This window comes from Phyllostomus discolor, chromosome 7 (assembly GCF_004126475.2).
Source record: "Phyllostomus discolor isolate MPI-MPIP mPhyDis1 chromosome 7, mPhyDis1.pri.v3, whole genome shotgun sequence".
Lineage (NCBI taxonomy): Eukaryota > Metazoa > Chordata > Mammalia > Chiroptera > Phyllostomidae > Phyllostomus > Phyllostomus discolor.
In genome coordinates, this window is record NC_040909.2 from 6,846,176 (window position 1) to 6,871,004 (window position 24,829).

At 51.3% G+C, this 24,829-nt stretch overlaps 1 protein-coding gene across 1 annotated transcript; it reads left to right on the plus strand.

Annotated features, from left to right (window-relative positions):
* The first annotated feature begins 7,126 nt into the window (after positions 1-7,126).
* LZTFL1 (leucine zipper transcription factor like 1) lies at positions 7,127-24,287 on the plus strand. Its single transcript, XM_028518639.2, has 10 exons — positions 7,127-7,280; positions 10,938-11,062; positions 13,099-13,293; positions 14,477-14,537; positions 15,623-15,694; positions 17,344-17,409; positions 17,495-17,572; positions 19,738-19,914; positions 20,647-20,750; positions 23,831-24,287. Exons 1-10 carry the CDS (start codon positions 7,278-7,280, stop codon positions 23,847-23,849), a joined length of 900 nt encoding a protein of 299 aa, XP_028374440.1. The 5' UTR covers positions 7,127-7,277; the 3' UTR covers positions 23,850-24,287.
* The last annotated feature ends 542 nt before the right edge of the window (positions 24,288-24,829 follow it).

Consider the following 24,829-nt stretch of genomic DNA (forward strand, 5'->3'; position numbering starts at 1 on the left):
AAAGCTGACAGCAGAGGGCTGAACCAGAGTGAAAGTATCCAGGTGGCAGCAGTAGAGGTTGGAGCTCAGACTAAAGAAAGGGCGTGTTCCTCCCGGGGGTCTCCATCCAGCTCTCGTGCTGACCTGAAGTGCCTGCCTCGTGTCTTCTTTAAGGAGAACAGAAACCGGGCAGGCCCTTACACATGAGGTGCTGCCATTGTGGTGTCACACGAACAAAGGCAAATGAAACCAAAGGTGCTTTTGCATCGGCTTTTATCTTCTCTTACACCATTAAATAAAAGTAAAGCCTGCTTAATGCAGAAATTCAAATGACAAGCATGTATAAAGTAGAGATCAACCACCCCCCCACGCCTGTCACCTCCTATTACTCCTGCCCGGGTTCGGGGCTGAGGCGTTCACTGTTCCTCCTTTCCAAACCGGTCACACGTGCATTTACAACTGACGAGGCGGGATCTTACTAGGACAACTCCTTCTCCAACTTGTTTTTTTCACTTTATTCCCTATCTTTCCATGTCAATGCACACGGATCCCTCCATGTTCTTTCTGACAGCTGCAGAAACTCCTGAATTATTGCAGCATCATTTATTTAGTCATTCCCCTCCAAAGAAGAACATTTGAACGCTCTCAAGATTTTCACCACAGCAAAACCGCAGTCAACACCTCTCCGTGCACACATTCTGGAGCTCTTGTTTTTTCTTAAATAAAGCCTTAGGCATGAAGGCAAATCACTAGGGCAAAGGGTGTGTGCATTTTCAGTTTTGATACTAATTTCTAGTTCGCTCACCAACAAGAAAGCCGTACTACTTTACCCTCCTACCGAAGGTTTAGGAGTGCCTCCTCCCTCCTGCTCTGTGCGACACTGCATGGTGATGGCCTGGACGTGTTTCCTGACTTGTTAGTGACTGAGTTGGAGCAGAAACGTAGGAACATCAGGGGGCTTACCCTTCCAGAAAAGCAGAAGGGGGTCAAGTCCTGTTGCGTTTGAAGAGGAGAAAGGGGGTGAATGCATGAGAACTGGGAACACTTTAGAAGACAGCCCCTGGGCGAGGTGGGGCAGCAGCTGACCCAGGAGGTCTGAGCAGCTGGAAAACCCAGAGGAAGTGGTGGGGGGCAAGTGGTGGGGGGAAGTCCAGACATTTCTATAAAGCCAATACAGTTAGTTATGTGACTTTTCTAGCTTGGGAGCAAGAAAAAAATATGGGCAGCTGGTGAGAGTCACCTGATGAGAAATAGAAACTTCTCCTGGTTGAGTGATGGCGTGGAGTCTGGCCTTGGGAGGTAGAGAGGTGAGTCAAGGAGAAGGGATGACAGAGCAGAAGACGTTCACAAGGTGACGGGTCGGTGACGATCAGGTCGGAGGCGAGGCTTAAGGGAGGAGTTGGTGCAGTGCTCAGGTGGCTAGCTGGTGATGGTCAGAGAGGGTCTTTTCTGAGTTCAAGATGACAGCACTGCACCCTGGCCCAGCGGCTCAGTTGGATGGAGCATCATCCCGTACACCAAAATGTTGTGGGTTCGATTCCCAGTCAGAGCACATATGGGAGGCAACTGATCAGTCTCCCTCCCTCCCTCTCCTTCTCTTTCTTCTCTCTCTAAAATCAATAAACATATACTCAAGTGAACATTTAAAAAAAAGATTTCAGCACTGCGGGCTATGATGAAGTACGGGGAGGAGAGGCGGTGCTAAAATAAAATAAAGCTAAAGGTGGCTGAAGAGCAGCAGGCGGAGCCAGGACGGAGCGGTGCCAGAGGGGCCACCGTTAGGGAAGCTAAGACGGGGTGGAGCCAGACGTCACTAACCTCAGGTGTGCTTGAACAAGCAAAGGATTCAGAAGTTTTCCCACTCATGTATTCACCAGCATTTTTAGCAAAGCAATGACAGTTTTGGCAACATCGACTCCTAAAACTAGATGCTAACCTAATATTTACGCTCTTGGGGCTTGTTAGCAATTCACAAGCCAGGCTGCTGTGTCAGGCTTCTGTTCTTTCTGCCCTCTCCCCCTTGCTTCCCCAAGCTCATTCTCACCAGCCCCTCCAGAGTCCACCCAGGGATCTTCCTCATCGCTTACCTTGGGGCCTTAGACTGAGCTAAGTGCCCCTTCCCTGCTTTCCCCTGCTTTCCCAAGAGGCAAACACATTACTCGGAGATGACCTTCCAGGGGGTCTCTGTCCCCCACTGCACAGTTAGGGCCCGGGAGAGCAGGGACCTCGTTTCTGCCATTTGGGGGCTTTTTATGGCCCCGCCCCTGCTTGGAGGGCTCAAGTTGATCATCAGATAAAGATTCCTTCCATCAACGACCTTGAAATGTCGTAGTGGAAAAGGCAAACATGTATAAACTAAGAAGGATGTTTCCTTCATTCTCTTTACCCGTCTTGTTGAGAAAACCTCCCTTCATGAGCACAGCTTGCCCTGGGCCATTCAGACCTTCCAAAGCATCCTGTCTTTGTAGGCAACGCTTTCTGAGCCAATTTAAGTTGGCTTCCTGCTTTGTGAGCTGGAGTGCACGGGGCAAGCACCTGTCCACGGACAGTGGGCCGGCGGACACCCAGCGAAGATCACAGAGCTAGCAGGGCCCGCCTTCCTGCACCAGACTGGTTCAGGCAGTCCAACGCTGGCTGTCCCTTGCTGCAATTTGAAACAATGACAAATCTACATGTACACCCCTGGGGGCTTCTCCTGCCTCACCTGATGAAAATTCTGGTTCGTGGCTCAGGACCCCCTTCGCTCCCTCACCACCATCTCGGCCACCTCCAGGTCTGTCACACGCCTTTTAAAGTCGAGCCCCGATTCCACTGCCTTCTGAACTTCTCTTGACTTAAAGGTCAAGGTGACACATCCTTCCCTGGCCCATGCCACTTCTTGTGTGCTTAGAGAAGGTTTTGCAAGCTTGCTTTTTTCCCCCCTTGACTTGATTATAAGGCTACAGGTGAAGGGGACAAATGCCATCTTGCTCACCGCCCCCTTCCCTACAGTGCCTTTCATGTATCCACTTTCCACGGACAGAGCTTGTGGACCTAACGCAAACGTGTGTGTGTGCATGTGAGGGTGAAGACAGGGACTTGGCACGTGTCACCATATTCATGGCACATTTTTCTTGTACTCCACAGCAAAGTATTCCTCGCAACCAACGCCAGACTTGTTTTTAGGTAGGCTCAACTTTTTGATGATTTGTTCTCTTCCTTCGGAGGCTTTTCATGTGTGGAGATTTATCAGTGAAACTAATCTATCTTTGGGGCGAAGAATTAACGTTTTCCACACCATCTCAAAGGGAGTTGCAGTGTTTTATGGTGAGCCACTTCCTTGCCTGGCCTCCTTTAATGCATGGGATGGCGATTTCGCTCGTCTAGTTTGTCAGCAGCCCCCAACACTCTGCAGGTCACTGGAGCGTTTTGAAACCAACCAACTGAGGGAGCGAACAGCAAAGAACTGAAAATAGCCTCCTGCTACTGGAGAGCCACCGAAATGCCGTCGCCCCCGTAACAGCTCTTTCAGCCGTGGGTTTTCCCTTCTTTAAGGTCTTGGCTGCTTCCTCAGCTGCAGCTGGGCAGGGTTGGAGAAGGTGGGGTGGACCCCAGCACCCGCAAGGCGCCGTACTCCGAAGGCTTTGCCTCCTCCCAGGCAACCCCCCCCCCCAAATGATTTTCCTCTCACCATTTTCACCTACTCCCAGTTCGGTCTTGCTCAAACTGCCCTCTTTCCCACAGGCCTTCAAGATTTCTGCCTTCTCTGTGTACCTCCTGTAGTCCTTTCTTCTTAATTGCTTTTAAAAAGTCTTTTCTCTTTTCACCTAAGGAAAGCCTCACCTTAGCCACCCTCCCCCCGTCTCACACAGAGATGTACAGAGTGGAGGGACCTAGGCCATCCCAGTCCCTCCGCTGCCCCGCCTTAGAGTCTCGCTGCGCCCGAAGACACTTGTAACACAAAGGGGACTCTGAAAGCAGTGGCAGAATGAGTCACTCTGTCGACACTGCTAAGAAGACCACGACCACTTTGCGATTCCTCCTGAGCCGAGGCTAGCCAGTAAACGTTTTGAATTGGATGATCCTGCTGTTGTGACTGGTAACTTACAAACCTCAAGAGCCTCATTTTGTAATAATCCAAAAAGACACAGTTGAGCTTCCTTTTATTTATGTTGAATTCTACCAAGAGGTATTCAATGGTCTTGTTTGGACGCCTACCATCCAAACCCTTCAAACTGACACGTGCATGCATACATGCACACGCAAGCACATTTTAAACATTGACACCCCAACTTAAAAAAAAAAGAGTGAGATGAAGAAGCTCGCCCTTCAAATAGGGTGGAAATGTTCTCACTCACAGCTCGAATTGTTTGTTTTGGTGGTCAGCTCAAGGCAGTAAACAACCCAAAGCACAAGTTCAGGCTTTTCATGAGCCAAGGTCATCAGTGTAAGACCAGAATACGTGCTCGTTTTAAACCGACACTGTTTAGACAGCTTGTGCAACAACATTCAGCTCAGCTGGGTAGATCGGCTGGAAGTGATACAGCATCCTTGGTGCAGAAGATTTTAGATGAAAATAGGATTTTAAATTAAAACTAGCTGATGCAGCTTTGTAGAACAACTTTAAAAAAAAAATCCCCAAGCCGCAAACATACTCACAGATAAAACATTTGCATTCCCCCCTCTCTGCTTTGGTCACCTGTGTCAAAAACACTCCTGTGACAAACACAGGAGTTGGCCTTTGAGAAAGCACACTTCGGTTTCCTGACCAAGGCAAACTGGTAGACAACTTTGTTTTCTCAAAGGTCATAAAAGTGTTTATAAAATTCTTTCTTTACCTTGGAGCCATAACACCTAGTAAAGTCACTTTATCTTTATGTGAGTCCCATGAATGTCCATTGCAGTGAGAAAGAAGATGGTGAGGATCAGCTATTGGAATGGAGTATGTCTCACCCACAGTAGGCACTAAATGATGGCAACTCTTATTATCAAGTTCAACCAACACTCACTGAACAGAAACATGAGAGACGGCAGGGCAGAGCAGAGATTTAACTGAGCGTGGAGGAGGCCGTGACGGAGTGAGTGCAGCCGCTGAGAGCCTGCCCTTCCTGCACTTGCAGGGAGACCGAGACTCTGCCCCAACACCCCTTAGAGGCCAAGGTGAAGCTGGGCACAGCCAGGCCAATGGCCCCTGGACCACCCTTCGTGCCTGAGAGTGCTCCAGCCATGGGCAACTGCCTGCATGTCATCCTGGGATCACCTGAGCAGACTTCTGAAGCCCCATTCAAACTGGCCAACTGCCCCTTCTCCCCACTTTTCAAAAATCATGGGACATTCATAACCTCCCCTACACACAGGGTCAGGGGCCTCACACCCAGAGGGGTGGGAGTAAATTTGGAAGATAAGCCCTGTCACCTATATTTGGATGGGCCTAAATGGTCAAGAAACTCTTGCCAGTAATCAGATTTGGATCCCAGACCTGCCCCTGCCAGCCTCTGTTGCTGGACAAGACCTTGACTCTCCTGAGCTGCCCTTCCTCATCTGAAAGTACTATTCCCTCCTAGTTCTTCCTTTGTCCACATTGAAAATGATCTAGGTTAATTACTTCCAATTTAGCACATTGACCACGTAATTAATAAACATGCTTTCATAGCCGCACCTCTTTGAAAGCCACACCCCTTTGTAAGTTTAGCTTCATTCTACAGAATTTAACTGCAGCCATTTTGTTCTAACAATGAAAGTTTCAAGTTTAAAAAGTAGCGAGCTCAGTTCTTGAGAAACTAAGCTTTGTACATAACTTGGACTATCATTTACATTGTGTAAGATGAATGTGGCAAGAAATGAAAAGAAAAATGAAATTCTTGAAACCAGAATACGATTTACACCCACTGTCCCAGAATAGTCCACATCTGCTTTCTGGTTCTGCTCTTGAAAACCTATTTGTATTAGTTCCACCCCACACACAGGCCTCAGATGTCCCCACCCAGCCCCCGGAGGTCCTGGGGCTCTCGGTCTCTTCAGCCGGAAGGTAAGCAGATGATGGAACACGATCTTTAAAATCCTTTCTAGACTTTCAGGTCCCAATTGTGATCCATTTTATGTTGCACTATGTAGTGGCTAAAATCAACACCAAACCGAAAAGCATTATCTAAGTGACTGTATCTGTTCATGAGTCAGGGCTAATGCCTAATACCTCTCCTCAATGTGAAGTCCCCCAGATTCTCAGAAAGCTCCCCTGTCTATGCTCCTTATTTCCATGTGCTGAGCGCGCTCCTTAGCTGATTCACTGCCTCCCCAGAGAGCGCATCTTGCTCATGTTTCTGTCTTCAGAGGCTGCAGACATACCTACTCAATGGCCTATGGCCACGTAATGGCTTTCCCCCGCCCAGCCCCAAGAGCCCAGTGCATGCAATAGTCTATGTCATCCTACACCCTTGCTCTTCCGGGACAGTGTTTCTTGAAGAGTGGCCCGTGATCACCCCCGGAATGCTGGTAAAGACGGCAGACTCCAAAGACTCAAACTAGACTTGGATTTCTGGGGGTGAGGCCCGAAGTGTTCTTTCAGCATGCCTCCCTGGTGACTTTAAGCACAATTAGCTCGAAATTCATTGGTCTTTCATCGACTTCGTTAGAGAGTATTTTTTTTTTTTAGAAACAAAGGATGTTTTATATTAGTTGTTTTTTTTAACCAGGAATATAAAAATTTAAAAAAAGGGCGGGATGGGGCGGGAGGGTCGTTCAAAGGTCTGCCGAGGAACCTGGCATCACTAGTGGGTCGGCCTATCTCCGCCAAGTAAGAACTCCTGGACCGTAAAGAGTCTGGGAGGGGAGGCGTCCGACGTCCCAAGAGACCGTCAAAACGTCGGTCAGCCGTGGAACCCTGTCCCTGGCACTCGATGGCGCCACGCTGCGAAAAGCGAGGGATAAGCTCTCAGCAGCCGTCCGACTCCGGGCTCCACCGCACGTTACAGCGCAGAGCCCCGAGGCAAAAACCTCACCTCCCGTCACCCTTGGCAACGCCGGCGAGCCCCCAAAGACAGCGTGGCGCGAAAAGGTGGGACTTCCCGGCTCTGGAAGTCAATGCGCATGCGGAGGCCAGCTGGTCACGGGGCACTTCCGGTCACGTGATGTTGAGGACCAATAAAATCGCGCGATTTCAGAGTCACGTGCCTCTGTTCCCATTAGCAACCGGAGGCTTCTAAACAACCCGCCCACTCTCCCTGTCCGCTGCGGTCCTGTCTCCCTCTGCAGCCGGGGGTTGAGCGGGGCTCCGCCTGGCCTCTACCTCTCCCGGAGGCTGCCGACTCCCGCCGGCCGTCATGGTGAGTAGCCGGCCCGCTGGCGCCGCACCGCGCCAGGCAGTGGGCGCTGGCCGGGGCTGGAGACGCAGAGCGGGGCCGCGGAGTGACGGCCTGAGCTGCAGCGGGTTTGCGCCCGCTGAGGAGTGGGGGCCGCACCGGGTGCCGAGGTTCAGTTAGCCCCGCCCGAAGCCCTTGCCTAGCAGCTTCGCACCGCCGCGTCGCATCAGTCCTCGCTCCTGGCTGAGATGCCAGGGCCGGGTCACACCTCGTGGGGCAATAATGGAGCGAGCTGGGTGACGCGGCTGCGAGCAGAAGGCGAAGGGCAGGATTCTCATTAGCTTCCAAAAACACCAAGTTTTTATACACACCCACGCCTCGGCAGCATAAGCAATTGTGTTAACGAGCCAAGAAGGGAGAACGTGACTGAATCCAGCTTTCTGATGTCAGAGGCCAAGCCCCCCCCCCCCCCCCCATTTTGCAGCTGAGGGAACTTGGGTAACATTTGTTTTGATCTGTTGAAAAGAGGCCCGTTTTCTTGTATGCTGAAACAGTACTTAGAACATTGCACAGTACTGGGGTGTTCAGAAAAGGGATGACACCGGCGTTGGGGGCCCCGCTGAAATGGGATACTGAAATACGTCAGCAACCAGAATCCCTCACTGAGCCCACGCGCTGATCCGAGCACGCTCTTGCAGCTGACAGTACAGCCCTGAGCCGCTCCCTACCCCTCTTGATCTTACAGCCTGTCCCACTCATGCTTGATTTCAATAAAATATCAAGGTCAAGTTGAAAAACTGATGGTGATGTCACACACACACACCCAAAATGACATCCACTTCCATTCTGTCCTCCGTCATTCCTTTCTGTCAATTTGCTTAACAACTGAGCCTCCGTTTCTTCAATAAAAGATATAGTAGTAATTAAACTGGGGTTGTTAAAGTGATAAATGAGCGAATGCATATAAGTAGTGCAGGGCCTGTTAAAATAATAAGCATTCCATATATGTTAGCTTTTCTTAGCGTATGCTCGTTTTTATCATTATATTTTTTACAATTCCCTCAAAATTGCACGTGGGTTTTTTGAGACTAGCTGCGAACAGGGAACCACTTCCGGTGCCGTCGCCCCTCCTCCCCTCACTCGGCGGCACAGTGCGAAGACACCAGCTTGGCGACACTCGGGTAGGATGTTTGCTGTATGCTCTTAGCTTTTTATGAGTATTATTTTAATAAAATATTTGTGCAACAAAAGTCAAACATTCCAACTTCCTCATTTAGATATTTCCCATTATTTCTAAACATGTTAGAGCGGATCATCATATTTGCCCCTCATTTAACAGCTGGCAAAACTGGTGTCGCTGATGTCGCTGAGGTTAAGTGGCTTGGCCACAAATAATTGCATAGCTAGACTTAAACGTGGCCCTTACCCCAGTGCTTTGTCTGCTTGTGCCACACGGCAGGCAGCCTGTGCCTTTTTCTCTAATGATGTGGCCCATGCACGTGTGTGGGAAAGCAGAGGTTTGTGATGCCATCGCCTGCCTCCCACTGAGCTCCGCTGCTCATTCTGCTCCCTTCCTTCACGCCCTTCCACCTGAGAGGAACTTTTCTGCCTTTTGTCCTAAAGTGCGTCCTTCTCGGTTTGAGTGATTTTCTTCTTCTTAGTGTTAGGACAGTCTTAACTCTTCTGGATAGGAGAGAACATAGTTACCAGATGGGAACAGGCCATTTAGCCTGCACAAGGCACAGTATTAGGCACATTATGAATTCTTGGGTGGTTCTTAAATTAGGAAGCCTTCACATCTCAAGTTGCAGAAACATTGAAAACGGTGTGGGGGAAAGAAAAAGACTCGGTGGAGCTGTTCATCCACAGTTGGGGACACACCCCTGTAGGTCAGCATCTTGGACTTGAGAGTCGTAGGCATACAGGCCCCCTTGAAACCTTGAGATAGATTTGTCATGAGGGGACGCATACAGAAAGAATGAGAAGAGCAAGGGTCCAAGGGCAGAGCCCTGGGAAATCTAGATATTTAAGAGACGAGCCTGAGAGGATGAGCCTACACATGAGATCGAGAAGGAAAGGTGGGGTTAGCGGCCACAGAAAGGAGCAGGCCAGCCGAGAACAAGGCATCAGCCATGGAGTTGGATTTGTAGCATAGTTCAGAGGTTGCTGGTGAGCTTTACAGAAGCAGTTTGAGTGGCATGTGCGTTTAAGGACTAGATAGTCATAGACTGGGGACGGCGGGAGTAGAAGGGAAGCAGAGAGAAGCAGCAGTAGCTAGAGGGAATCTCAAGTTTTGTTTTGTAGCATGAATGAGGTTGATATACGTAGTCTTCCCTTTAAAATAAAAGTCCCCCAAGAGTTTGAAAGAGAACCAGTTAGGCCTGATGAGGGAGCAACCTGCAAAGGAGCAACACTCTTTTTTTTTTTTTAAGATTTTATTTACTTTATTTTTAGAGAGGGAAAGGAGGGAGAAAGAGAGAGAGAGCAACATCAATGTGCGGTTGCTGGGGGCCGTGGCCTGCAACCCAGGCATGTGCCTTGACTGGGAATTGAACCTGTGATGCTCAGTCAACCTGTGATTGAGCGTGGGAATTGAACCCACACTCAATCCACTGAGCTACGCCAGCCAGGGCTAGGAGCAACACTCAAGTTCATTTGTTGGGCACATGCCTGCTCCGTGCCAGGCACTCTGAACAGTACTGGGTGTGTCTCAGAATCAGACAGGCAGAAACCGAGACTGCCAGGAAGAGGCGAGGATGGGTGTGAATGCAGAAAAGCCTTGGCGAGGGACTGGGAGGGTGGTGAAGGAGACCGTGCCCAATGACCTTGGTGTTGGCCTCTACAGAGTTGGAGGCAGCCCCGTCCCCGTATGCTGAGTGAGGGATAAGCCTAAGAAAGGCTCGGAAGTGAGACCTTGGTCTCCCCTAAGAAGGCTGTGGTAGTTCAAGCTATTCTTTAAATAAAAATAATTCTGACTAATGTAGTCCCCTACATAAGATGTTTGGTTTTATAATTTTCTTCTTTGATGTTCACTGTAGCTATGAAATGAAAAGAATTTCATTAATCCCTAGCTCATGGTTGTCAAGCTGTCATATGGTTTAAAATCAAGACCAATTAATGGCTGTCAAAACCAAATGTATTTTTTAAAGCTGTGTTAGAGAGTATATGGCTGAGTGTCTGCAAGAGATCCAGAAAACAGCGGCTTAAAGAACATGGAGGTTAATTTCTCTGTTAACAGCCGTCTCTCTGCCCTTCCCACTTAAGTCAGAGCCCCTCCATGAAGTCATTTCGGGATCCGGGCCCCTTTCATCTTGCTGCTCCCTAACCCCTAGAGCTTGGTTGCTGTCTGCATGGTGCAGCCTAGTCACCATGTCCTCCATGGGTCAGAGAAATGGGGTGTGACAAGGCCCCACCTCCTGTCTTAAGGCCCGGGCCTTGGAAGTAGCCCTCAGGTCTTTTGCTGACAGCCATTCCTGAGTAGTAGTCAGGTGACCACATCTGACCGCAGGGAGAGCTGGGAAGTGCCCCTCGTGGGGCAGCCATGTGTGTACCTGGGAAGACGGGGGGACAGGGTTGCGGGGACGTCCAGCAGGCTCCGCCAGAGCACGGCCTGTGTTTTTACCGTTAGTTCCTTTATTACAGTCGCAAGACTGACAAGGAAATTACTTCTCTCTCTTTCAGGCGGAGTTGGGCCTAAATGAGCACCATCAAAATGAAGTTGTGAATTACATGCGTTTTGCTCGGTCAAGAAGAGGCTTGAGACTCAAAACCGTCGATTCCTGCTTCCAAGACCTCAAGGAGAGCAGGTATCAGAGGCTGTAAGGAAAGCCAGTGGGAACCAGGACGCGTGCGGGTGGCCAGTGCGGGGTGCTGCAGCAGAGGCTGTCCAGACCGTTGCCAGGTCTGGTTGGCAACCAGATGGTTGGGGGTGGCTGTTCCCCCAGTGGCCGAGAGGCCTCGGGGCCCATGACCCTCAACCTGTGGCGGGAGCGGCCTGTTATCCAGCAGGACACATGCTCGGGCTACAGCGTTTCCAAAGGGCGGTCAGGAAGTTGTGAAGCGCTTTTGGGCTAATGGGGGGCTTGTATCACAGACACCAGAACTTGAACCACCTGAGTTACGAGTTAAGCGAGTAGAGCCGTAAGATATGACAGTTTGCAAGAAAACACCTGTGCACTTCATATTGCAGAATTAGGAGCAGGGGAAACAGACCATAGACAGTTGGTGTTTGATCTTGAGAATGCTAGGGAAACCAAAGGAAAGGACCGAATACTAGAGAGACTTCAGATTGCTTTGGAATGAGGCTGTGGCGGCAGGGGGAGACCGGAGTGAAAAAGTCCTCCAGACGCGCTGCGCCTGCCATAAAGCCATGAACTTCCCTGGGCAGCGGAGACCTTGAGGTGTCAGCCACCAACTGTCCCATCCACTGATCTGGTCTGGCCGTCGGCGCCCCGGCCCCCAGCAGGGGAGAGCAGCCGTTTAGTGGGCGAGGCGGCGGGACAGCCCCCGAAGGCCCTTCATCACCCACTTCGTGTGCCTTAACCGCTGTTTCTAAGAATGAAATCAGGTTGCCAAAAAAAGCAGGTTGTTTTCAAGCAGATTTGGTGTGTTCTGTTAAAGAACATAGAAAGAGTGTTCATGTATTTAGTTAAGACTTCCATCAAAAATGTTCAAGTTTTGGTTTTTTCACAGCGCGTAAACTCTGCTGGCTAAATGAGACACTGAAGAATGGCAGATCAGATCATATGAACTTGAGGGTAATTGTGAGTGGACTTCGGTGCAGCTCCCTTCCTTAGGTCCTTTTGGACATGAGGAAGAAGGCAGAGCTGGGTCCGGACGCTGGGGGTGGAGGCGGAGCGGAGAGGCCGGTTGAGAGGAGGGGGCGTGCCCGGAAGCTCTCTGCAGGACTCAGCTGTCAGGCACGTCCTTGAGGGAGCAGGACTGGACTGTGGGGTTGTCACCCCCGCGGACTGTGGGCGTGTCGCCTCCACCTTCTGAGCCTGTGGTCTGTCTCTGAAGTGAGGGCACTGAAGAAGTTGGCCCCGAGTTCCCTCCCACACTAAGCTCCGTGTGGGAGGTGGATTTGGAGAGTGGCAGTCGAGGGGGATGGTCGCTTGGGTGCGTGGTTGGTGGTCCTCGGAGCTGTAACTAAGAGGAATTAGTTTCAGAGTCGATAATTTTGGGGGGGGGGGGCGGTTTGAGTCCTGGACAAATGATAGAAATAAAGGCAAAATTACATCTTCCAGGTGACTTTTGAAATTATCATGGTAAGATGGATTTTAAACACAATTTTTTAAAAGATTTTATTTCTTTTTAGACAAGGGGAAGAGGGGGAGATAGGGAGGGAGAGAAACATCAGTGTGTGGTTGCCTCTCAAGCGCCCCGCACTGGCGACCTGGCCTGCAACCCAGGCATATTCTCTGACTGGGAATCGAACCTGCAAGCCTGTGGTTTACAGGCCATCGCTCAGTCCACTGAGCTACACCAGCCAGGGCAATAAGATGAATGTTAGAGGAGAATAAAAAAGATTTTAAAACTGGAAAGTTAAAGAAAAAAGTAAATCGTTGGGGGAAATGTCTCTGAGCATATACTTGTATTAAAGGATGTCCACATTTGAAAAATGAGCCACAATTGAATTGTTTAAATAGACATCAAAATTCAGTTCAGCTTATTCTTGACCTGCTTTAACAATAAAGAAGATAGCTCCCGAGGCGACCGTCCCAGCAGACCCGAGGCGTCGCGGGGCGGCTGGCTCCGCTGTGCAGCAGGAGCGGTCTTCGCCGTGCGTGCGTGCGTGCGTGCATGCGTGCGTGCATGCGGAAGTCTGGGCGCTGTGTTCCAGGCTGGTGGAGGAGACCTTCACTGCGGACGAGGTCTCCGAGGTGCTGCGCGGGCTGCGGGCCGTGGTGCACAGTGAGGTGGAGTCCGAGCTCATCGACACGGCGCACACCAACGTGCTGCTCCTGCGGCAGCTTTTCGCGCAAGCCGAGAAGTGGTACCTCAAGCTGCAGACAGACATCTCAGAACTTGAAAACAGGTAGTGAAGTCGGTACCTGCGATCGTGACAGCAGCGACCCAAGCACGTTCTTAAAAGTTACCTGACGTCTTTGCCGCTGCTGTCCCCGGGGCTGGTACGGGAGAGCCCGGACGGGGTGGCGGCAAGGCTTCCGTGTCTGGGGACCTCTTGGGTGCCGCTCCGTGGCCCATCAGAGCCCCCTCCTACCGCATCTGGTCCTGGGAGGGCACGTGAGATTTATGGAACTGCTTTTCGGGCTGTTACTGACTGTTCCTCACAGTGTCTTTGTTAGCCTGATCGGTATGATAAGAAGTCTTTATTTACTTATAACTTTATTTACAAGGTAGGGTGACTAGGAAATAAAGATTATGGAACATTTGACAAAATAATTCAGATACCATCACTTTGGACTAATATTGGAAGTTTACTTCTAAGTAATCACATTGGAAATGATACACTTATCTTTAAAATAGGAAATGTAGAAAAACATTCATATTCCAAACATTATCAAACAGTGCATTAATTTTTAAAAATATGGTAAAATCGGCAAAATTGAAACCCATTCTAAGGAAAGTCCTGCCAGAGATCAGGAACGACTGACCTCTGACCCCGGGGCGCTGTTACCGAAGCGCCAGTGCAGCCGCGGACCTCCGCGGAGGGCCCCGGCGAAAAGTAGGGAGGGGTCAGCTCCCTCTCCCCTTTCCAGGTGGTGGTGGTGATCAGGCCGGTCACCTGAGCCACCTGTCTTTCCAGAGACTCTACCGTGCTTTTCCAGGAGATGTCACAAACTGCTGTCATTCCATTTTTGCGAGGCTCCTCAGTTAAAATCAGTCTGTCCTTCCTGAACGTCTGGCAGCCGGCGATGTGCGTTATGTGACGGAGCACTCGCCCTCCAGCCCCTGAGACATCCAGAGTTGACCACCCATTTCAGACACGAGCTTGTCTTCACATGGGAGCTCTAGCGATCACGTGGTGCACGGAGGGGGTGGAATGTTCTAGGTGCTGCGGGCCTTTCCAAGTGGAGGCCGTGTGTTTAGACTCCGACCATTAGTAACCGAATACCGTTTCTGACCCGGTGAGGTGTTCATCTTGCTCTGTTCTCTCTGGCATGGGGTAGATTGGTACAAGTGATTTTATTCTTGTGTGTGTGGCTTTATTTAAAATGTATTTCAAATATTTTTTTGTATTTGCTTTTATCTTCAAGAGAATTATTAGAACAAGTTGCAGAATTTGAAAAGGCAGAATTTACATCTTCCAACAAAAAGGTAATTTGTGGTCATTTTAAGTCCGTATCTTAACAGCCAGTCTTTAAAATCCCGCAGTTACACGGAGCACTCCAAGGCTGAAGTGAGAGGGCTCAAGGAAAAAGCGTTCCATTTCAGAGCAGAACTAAAAAACTGTCTCCCAGATTTTCAGGCAGAAGAAGAAAAGCTTTGTAAATAACTGTGAAAAACTGTTTTTGACACCTCTCTCTCTCTCTCATACACATACACACACTCTCTCCCTCCCTCCCCCCTGCCGTCCACCTGGCTCCCAGCCCTGTCAGCCCCCCCCCAATGATGCAGAGTGTGGGTTTGGGGTTAGCCACACCTGGGTGTGCATCCTGAGCTACGTGACCTTGAGCAGTTTCCCCGGGATGGCTGAGCCTTGCTTTCCTCACCTGTCGTGTGGAGACTGTACTGATAGTTAGCTACTTCTCTTTTTCACCATTCCCGTCACTTGCGGTGACCACGTAACATTGCCCCGTCAACACCCCCCGTGTCAGGCGGTCAGGGGCTGCCGGAGAGAACCCGTGAACACACACGACCAAAGCGATTTTCCAGTTATTCCTTCGGATCGTGTTTGTGGCTAAGACGTTTCTGGTCCGAGGGAATGGATGCTTCTGGTTTTTGTACATGCTGTTAAGCTGCCAGAATACTCGTGCCAGGTTGCTCTTCCTCTGTAGTGTAGTTGCCGAGATCCTCATCAATATCACTTTTGTCCAGAGTCTGGGTTCGTGCAGAAAGACGTCCCTGCCCCCACAGTTTAGAACCCAGTCCCGAGATGTCAGGGTGTGTACCTGCTCTGGGTTTGAGCACCACCCCTCCTCATCTCCCCTTCTTTCCCTCCATCTGTGTTTTCCTGAAGAAAGTACAGGAAGGATGGGTCCCATCTGTGTGTCTAATTTGTATTGGGCCCTGGGGCGCCGCAGAGACCCACGCTGCGAGAACACCCCCCGCCCCGGGGAGCTGACTCTCCGGGGGCCTGTCTGCACAGCCCCCCCCACTCAGAAAGCGTGAGCGCTCAAAGACTGTGCGGACTTATCTCGTCAGCGTGGCGCTTTCAGCGCGGTGTCCGTGTTTCCTTTCAGCCCGTCATGGACGTCGTAAAGCCAAAACTCGCCCCGCTGAACGAGGGTGGAACGACGGAGCTCCTGAACAAGGTGACGTGGCCATCCTTTGAGAAACGCACACCCCCTCTTCCGTCCCCTTGCCCCCTGCCCGACTCTGGAGTGGAGAAATGCAGGAGGAGGAGGTTGGCTCCGGCTCTGGACCACCGAGGGTGGCTCGTCCCCTGTGACTGTTTCACTTGACGGCAGCCGGCGGGCCGGGAGAGCGTGGACTTACCTGTCAGGAAGTCTGAAGCAGCTCTTTCTTAAAACAATTGTTCTTGATCACAGTTGACGTTCAGTATTAATTTATATTCGTTTCAGGTGAACAGCGTAGGGGTTAGACATCTGTGTCGGTTACAGATGGTCCCCCCGATGGACCCCCGATGATTCTGACACCCCGGCGTTACACAGTCACTCCCCTGTCCCTGAGCACGCTCCCCGTGCCGCGCCTCACGTCCCCGAGGCGGCAGCTCCTGGTCGCATCTCTGGCAACATTAAGTGCGGGGGAGTTCGGGCATCGCTCATCGATGGGCATTTGCAGTTTATAACCTGTCGTAGCAATGAAGGGATTTTCATTAAGAGGTTTATAACAGTGAATTACCAATATACAAATAAATATTTTCCGTGATCTATATTGTCAGCAGTACACTAGGTCTTGTTAGATAAAAAGCGCTATACCGCCTGGCCTTTCGCCCTCAAAAACCTGGCAGTCCGGCTGAGAAGGGAGAACTCACACCCTGGAAACGGAGCTCGGACAACGCTCACGTGCTGCCTCGGGCGCCACGGCCGGCAGGGACACAGTTCTGGGTGTGAGGGCGGGCGAGGACAGGCTTTGGGTACGGCCGTGCCCGGGCCGGGCTGAGGGTGAAAACAGGCTAAGTGGTCAGAGGGAAGAGAAGGGGCACAGGCAGCAGGGGACAGAACAGGCCACAGTCAGAGGCGGGGGGAGGCCAGCGTGGTCAGGACCGGGCCGCTGTGTGTGTGTGCCAGATCGTAGTAGGAATGAGGTGGACCGATAGGTGAGTCCAGGGCAGCAGCTGCTTACAGGTGAAGGCGTGCGGCTTCAGCTGCGTCGGAGCCGTCAGGGGCTCAGGGGCAGCGCGCCAGGGTAGTGACGATTGTGTTTGAGGACAGTGGCAGCGGTGTGCCTGCAGGCTGAGAGGAGAGCCAAGAGTTGCAGCATCAGCTAGGGCAGACAGGACGGGGGAGGGGGGCTTTGGCAAATGCTGAGAGCAGAGGGCGGAGACAGTCGGAGACCCGGGGGCGGAGGGGGCTGGGGAACCAGGGGTCTCAGGGCCGAGGGAGGCTCGCAGGTGCCAAGCTGGTGGCTGGGCAAAACCGGGCTGTTACCGGTCACCAGGACGTGCAGGTTTCTGATCTATTGGGTAATTTAAATTTAACTTAAATTTGTATTTAGTTTTAAGATTTTATTTATTTGTTTTTAGAGAGAGGGGAGGGAGGGAGAAAGAGAGGGAGAGAGACATCAATGGGTGCTTGCCTCTCATGCGCCCCCTACTGGGGACCTGGCCCACAGCCCAGGCATGTGCCCTGACTGGGAATCCAGCCATCAACCCTTCCGTGTGCAGGCTGCCACTCAATCCACTGAGCCACACCAGCCAGGGCCAATTTAAATTTTTACATGAAACAAGTCATTTCAAATACTTCGGCTAAAATAATAAAACTTAAATTTTCTCACAAAGGAAATTCTAAGACTTCAAGAAGAAAATGAGAAACTGAAGTCAAGGCTGAAGACCCTTGAGATACAGGTAACTGAGAGATACCCCACGGACTCCTGGGGAGAGTTGCTCACAGACCGAGTCCTGAGCGCGTTCTCTTTGCACCCGGTTCCAGGCCACGGCTGCGCTGGAGGAGAAGGCGAAGCTGGAGAGCACGCTGCACGGCTTGCAGCTCGAGCAGGGAAACCAGCAGGTGAGACAGGGTTGGCCCTCTCTCTCACGTCCACTAGCTAGAGTTCCCAGTTCAAAGTCACGCCCCAGTCACTGCCCCTCATGCCCCACCCACCCACCCCACCACTCCCCTGTCGCTGCTGTGTGGCGCACCGGGACCTCCTTGTCCAGGAGGGGCCCGGGAAGACGCAGCGCCCGTCCCCTGTCCGTCCTCCAGGGCCGGCGACGGATCACATCTCTCCTGTCCTGGGAGCTCATTGGCACGCAAGAGAGTCTTAAATGTACTTTTTAAAAGTTTTGGACCTTTCACTTTGACATTCCAATTACAGTGGGGAAAAAGGAAATGAAGAAAGGAAGAGTTTTTAGTTCATTGTATTTGTATGTGGGTTTTACCATATAAAACTTACTGGTTTGCTTTCGGTGTGAATGATAAAATAGAAGCGGTTCACCTGTCACGAAGCTTCACCCCCACCCCTGTGTAGTGGTACTTGTGCAGCGCAGCGGCGACGTCCGGGCCCGTCTGCGTGTGACTCCGAGCGCCGGCCGCTCGGCCGCCGGAAGTCACTGTGCCCGCAGCCCTGCTCCTGCGGCCCTTCCGCGGCCAAGGCCGGGTGCTGCCTCAGGCCGGGGCCGTGGGCCCATCCAAGCGAGTTTTCCGGGCAGCACCGGCTCTTGTGGTGGTGGTGGTGGTGGTGTCGCTGTAAATGCCTCCTGAACAGTCCCGAAACCGACTCCCTCGGGCTGTGTCACCCTTTCTCCATGGGCTGCGTCACCCTTTCTCCATGGGCTGCGTCACCCTTTCTCCTCGGGCTGCGTCACCCTTTCTCCATGGGCTGCGTCACCCTTTCTCCTCGGGCTGCGTCACCCTTTCTCCTCGGGCTGCGTCACCCTTTCTCCATGGGCTGCGTCACCCTTTCTCCATGGGCCGCGTCACCCTTTCTCCTTGGGCCGTGTCACCCTTTCTCCATGGGCTGCGTCACCCTTTCTCCTTGGGCTGCGTCACCCTTTCTCCATGGGCCGTGTCAAGTGCGCACAGAAGCAGAGAGGCTAGCATGCACCCCCGGGTGCGGGCCGCTCAGCGTTACCGGTCATCGGGGTGGCCTGTCGGACGTCGTGTTTACCTCTGTGTTTACCTCTGCTGCCCCCCCCCCCGCCCCTGGTGTGCTTGAAGCAGACCCCAGACGTTGCCGTAGATACCTTTTAACTAGGAGGAACTTCTTTTATGGATAAAACAGAAAGGAAAATAACATGAGTTTTGATCATTATATACCAAGGACCACAGACTTATAACACAGAGCTAAATCCTCCAGAACAGCTTTATAATTGCCCAAAAGTAAAACAGTTACAAACATTTTTAGATGCTGGATTTGTTTTAAAAAGCCTTTTGTACTTCACTCCAGTTTTACTTCTAAGATTTTGGCAAAAGCAAAGTCCATACACGCCTTCCTAGCTGCAGTGAAATCAAATCTTCGTAAAGGCCTGATCAGAATGAGTCGGGGTTTTCCTTTCGTTGATCCGACTGCTGCCGCTTCACACTGAGCAGCCGCAGCCCCGTCCCCTGTGTTGTGTTGATGCAACTGCTGCTTCCCGCCACGGATTGCACTTCGTCGGAACCAGGCCCAGGGAGAGCACCCAGCCGCTGTATCACGCCGACACACTGCAAACGTGCATGTGCACTAGTGTGAAAAACTCAAACCTGGTAAACTTGCAAAGCTGAAACCCAGCAAGCATGAATCAGGCTCTCATAACTCTCTATTGTAAGCAGTGACAAAGATAGATTTAAGATGTGAGTGTACTGACTTTATTCTTCGTGGGTGGCATTCAAACTTCTCCACTGGGATTTCTGTAAACCTGACTTTCCCGAGTAAAGCCCGTTTGCCGCCCCAGCTCTGAGACGCACGGCCACGTCAGAACTGGGGTCTCCGCTCTTCTTTTCCCTTCGGAGTCCCGGCGGGTCCTAGATCGTGCCGCACGTGTTTGGGAGTCAGTGACCTGTGCTCGGCCCCACGCAGGTCACTGTGCACGGGGGCCGAAGGCGAGCTGGGCGTGCTGGCAGCCCCCAGAGCCGGGGCACACCCTCAACACGGCGTCACTTGCCTTCATCTCCGGTGACGGTGAATCACCGTCTAAAACAGCCACTACTTAGGATGTCAGCACGAACTTACACTCATGTGTGGTTTCTCATAGGATTTTATAAAGGCCCAAGACTTGAGTGACTTGGAAAGCACGGTTGCCGCTTTGAAGACTGAGTTTCAGAAGACACTGAGTGACAAGACGGAAAACCAGAAGTCCCTGGAGGAGAGCCTGGCGACAGCCAAGCACGACCTGCTCAGAGTTCAGGAGCAGCTGAGCATGGCCGAGAAGGTCAGCGGGGTCTGTGCATGTCCAGTTAGCTGTGGACGCAGTAGAGGGGACAGGTGTGGCCAAGGGCAGGCGGGACAGCTCTTCAGAGTCACGGTTTTTCTCAAGGTGTTAGCCAGCGTGTGTCCTCAGGATTTGTCCTCTCCGGGCACTAAGATGCTTCCGTCCTTGGCACCGACACCTGCGACGGTGATGGTCTGCACTCCTGTCCGTGGTGCAGCAGCAGGTGCTCCCACGGCGGCTGGCCCCCGCCTGCCCCGCCTCCAGCCTGGCGGTGGGGGAGCGGCTTTCGTTTTCAAAGGGTTCTGTAGAGCGGCCTCGGTTCTCACTTCAGGGGTTAGACGCTAAAGAATCTGGGAGCAAAAATGTAACTAATGTAAAAACCCCCCTAAAATATTGACACTGCTTTGGGGTTTGGAAAAAGATCAATGCTTATTATACCTGAAAATTATTTCCTGTGTCAAGTAGATTTCCCGTGTCTGGGGCGTAGTGTGTTTGAGTTCCTTGCTGACATCGTTTTTGGAGAAATATTGCTATTTTACTGACTTCCCACTTGAAAGAATGTATTTTTAAAGTTTGCATACTCTTCATCGTATATGAGTATGCTTTTTAAAGAAATCACAAAATGATACAGGCAGACTGTCAATAAAATTAGAGCCAAAAAATGTACTTTTTCATCAGATTTGTTCTTTCCTTACCTATTTCTTAGCATTGGGCTTACACTTTTCACTGCAGGAATTAGAGAAGAAATTCCAACAAACGGCAGCTTACCGAAACATGAAGGACATCCTGACCAAGAAGAACGACCAGATCAAAGAGCTGCGGAAAAGACTGGCCAAGTAAGCTATGCCAGCGGGCCATGCCAACTGGCCTCCCCGCCCTGCCTCCCCGCCGGGTGGGGTCTGTTCTTCCCGGAACCGGAGCTTGTGTCCGGAGAGGGCCGGCCAGCTGCCCTCTCCTTGACCCACAGGCCCGCATTCGAGGGCAGCGCAGTGTTCTAGGCTCTGCTAGACCTGTCTGCGGTGGCAGTGGACCTCTGCGGTCCGCTCCTGGCAGCGGGGGTGCCGTGCAGGAACACAGCCAGCCCGCAGGGCAGCACTGGGTGTTTCTCCTGCACGGCGTCCTGGCGGCACCCAGGGCCTGGTCGGGCCGAGCCCTCAGGAGAGAGTGTAGGTGCGAGAGAGAGAGACCCACGTAGTGGGTGCCGTGGGCGGCATGCCGAGAGGTCCACGCTCGCTCACACAGAACCAGGATCCCTGTCTGGCCGTGTGGCCCCCAGGCAGGGACGAGTGCGGTTACAACAACTTGCCACACTGAGCAAAGCCCTCGTCGTGGCCACCACCACTCATTAGGTTGGCCAAAAGTGCGTTGCTTTTTTCATTTTCACCAGTAACTTTATTGATTTGGATACTCGGAGTATGTCGGCTCTCTCCTGCTATTGGCTTCTAGGGAGCAGAGGCCAGGGTGCTGCTCAACATCTTCCAGTGCAGGAGACAGCCCCACAGCCAAGGATTATTTGGCCAAAATGGCAGTGGTTCCAGGGAACTTGGCGAACCACTTTTTTCCTCTCTAAGCGCAATTTTAATCCTTATTTTAATTTAAGTTAAGTACGATAATAAGTTAATACAGTAAGCTAACACACACAAAACCTGTGTATCCTGCTCTGCAAAAGTGGTTTCCATAGCCACGTAGGGTTTTAGTCAAGCGCACCTTCCCACGAAGAGCAAGTACTAACAGGTGTGCATAGAGCGCTGCCCAGTTAGCCGCCGTCAGCTTTTACAGCAGTGCCATTTCTGTCACTGAAACATTTTATTTTTATTTAGAAGGGAAATCTGACCTGGGGAAATGAGTTCCCTTAAAACTTGACAAATAGTATATTGTAAGCCCCAAAGGTTTTAAATCAAAAAGGCTTCAACACAGAAGCATTCGTGAAACTTTTCAGTTTCTCCCTCCCCTAAATCCCTCTCTTCACCGGAAGGAAAGACTATTAAAACAAACTATTACCTTAAGACAGATAAACACTCATAAAGGGTATTTTCTTCTATCATTTTCTCCTTAAAAGAAACACAAACCATTTCATTGTCCTTTAATAATCCCCCAGACTGTTGTGGTCTAAACCCTTAAGAGTGTTAGCCAGCGTGTCTCAGCCCCCAGAAACCCAAAGGCGCCGTCCAGACCGCACATTCAACGGCGTGGCCTGCGATGGCTCAGACACACCTACCACACAAACACCGCTTCACCGTTCAGACCGCCAGAAGTCCGGCAGCTCTGCACGGCCTGCCGGGGCCTTCGGCTCACACCTGGTCACGAAAACCCGGCACGTGATTCGGGTGCAGCAGCAGCACCGAGGCAGGCGGGCAGCGGCTCAGCTGCCGCTGCAGAACCAAAGACACGACAGTAAAGGTGGGAAACTTGGTCTTCCCCATCTGTCACTCACGTGGCTAGTTGTCAGCTTTACTATGTAAAACGTACGGGTTTTGTTTTTTAAGATTATTTTTTTAGAGAGAGGGGAAGGGAGGGAGAAAGAGAAACATCAATGTGTGGTTGCCTCCATGCGCCCCCTACTGGGGACCTGGCTTGCAGCCCAGGCATGTGCCCTGACTGGAAACCAAACTGGTGAGTCTGGTTCGAAAGCCGGCACTCAACCCACTGAGCCACACCAGCCAGAACCATACAGGGTATTTTTATGTATGGTCTCCGCAGAAGATAATGACGCTTCAGAAAGTACAGAAGTTGTCAAGATCCAGTTTGCTTCATCAAATGCTTTTCTAGCTCATTTCGATTCTTCATGTATAGTAAGCAAGTCTTCGCCTCTCGCAAACTTCCTTGGATCTTTTCAAATCCAGAAGGAGGTACCTTCAACCTGTACCCACCCTTGCCTCCCAGCTGACGCTGCCTGTCTGAGTGATGTCAGTGATGACCTCTGTAACAAGGCCTTGTCCACCGGCCCAGCACAAGGCTTCTGGTCACCCCCAAACCCATGCACCCTACATCGTAACTGTTTAGAAAACAAGTCTCTCTCTCACCCGGTCTGCCTTCTGTGCCTCCTCCAGCATCCGCCATCCCACCAGCCAGCCGACAGACCCCACCTGCTGCAAACCACTTTTTACACGTTCATTCATAGCACCTTCTCCACACACTGCACAAATCTTGTGGGGTTTTTTTTTTTTCATTTCAGTTGCATTTTTACCTTAGAATAATAAAGCATAATATGCCAAAAATGTTGAATATTTTTCTTCCATCTTCAATATTAAAATGGCCACACAAAAATTCACCCATTTTTTTAATGCACGCTGACACGACAGCTGTCACGATAGAACCGAACGGAATTGTTCTGAGTGAAGTGAAAGACAGCGGGGCGCTGCCGGAGCCACCGTACGGGGAAAACGAAACGGGCTCTTTGGCGGCCCCGGTCCAGGGGAGGTCGTCCCGTCATCAGGGGCGGTTCTGCCATCAGTGGCTTCGTCTGGAAACTCAGCTGATGTTCTGCCTTTGTTAGGGTTTCAGGGGAACAGCTGGGAGGTGGGCCCAAGGTCAGGTCTGTCCTGTGAGAAGGGGGCTGGTCCCCCCTCACTCGCACAGCAGTGCCGCTAGTGGTGGTGGTCTGATCACCTGGATGGTTGTGGAATGTCTACGATGCTGTCGTGGGTCTGACTGCCGGACACAGAGACTCGAGTGTGAGGGGATCTCGGCAGTTAGCTGGTCTGTTCTCCCCGCTCCGGGCAATGCCCCGGGTCACCTTCGCGACGCTCCGTGCACATCTGACGCCGACCGTAGCAGGACCGTAGCCGTGATTTCAAGGGGAAATGCAGCGTTCCTGGAATGGGCACTGGGAGATGTTTTCAGTAAACGCACTCAGTAACAATGACAACAAAGGTATTATGATATTACGCTCTTAATTTAATTTATATCTTTCCAGATATGAACCCGAAGACTAAAAACAGAAGAACGTTGCCTCGGAAGCTGCCACACAAACCATGAGCGTACCTGCTGTTCCGCACCTCGGGCGTGCATTCTGAAGCGGTTGGTTACATCCCCCCTCTCTGTTTTTCCCATGTTCAGACTTGGCTCCTACCACTTAAAACTAGCGTGCCTGTCTTCAGGTGTCTACCCGAGGGGAGCGAGCCTGGTTCTGGCAGGCCGTCCCCAACTCCCCTCTGCCGCGTGCCGCGGAGTCTTAGTTCAGACGCACTGGGGGTTCTTCACAGTGGAGGAGAGGTTTCCAGCGCGGGAGGGGAGTGCCGTCCTTTTGCACTCGTGTGAGGAGCGTGCCTCTTCGGGAAAGTTAAAGCCAGCGGTGTCTGCACGCGTGCATCCCCCAGGGTAAATACAGGCATAGTGCTATGAACCATGGTTATTACAAATAAACCTTATTTTTAAAAGCGAAACCTAGTTTATTTTCTCTATTTGATTATCCAATATATGAATTCTTTGGAAATGTAAATGCCATGTATTATAGGCAACGCATTTACCACTTCCGAGGAAAATTAACAGTGAGCGTGGGAATGTAACTTCTTGGGTCTGCCTAAACGCTGTCTTTCTCAGCAGGGGTTCAGGCTTTTTCTGTGGCATAACTTACAAGGAAACCGATGGAGGAGTCGAGTACGACCCGCACTCCGACCGTTGAGAAAGTACCTGGGCTCAGAATGAATGTACAGCGGCCCCCCCTTATCCACAGTTTCACTTTCCATGGCTTTATTTTTTTTAAGATTTTATTTACTTATTTTTAGAGAAAGGGGAAGGGAAGGAGAAAGAAAAAGAGAGAAACATCACTGTGTGGTTGCGTTTCTCATGCCCCCTACTGGGGACCCAGTCTGCAACTGAGGCATATGCCCTGACTGGGAATCGAACTGGTGACCTTTTGGTTCACAGGCCGCCCCTCAGTCCACTGAGCCACACCAGCTAGGGCAACGTCCCA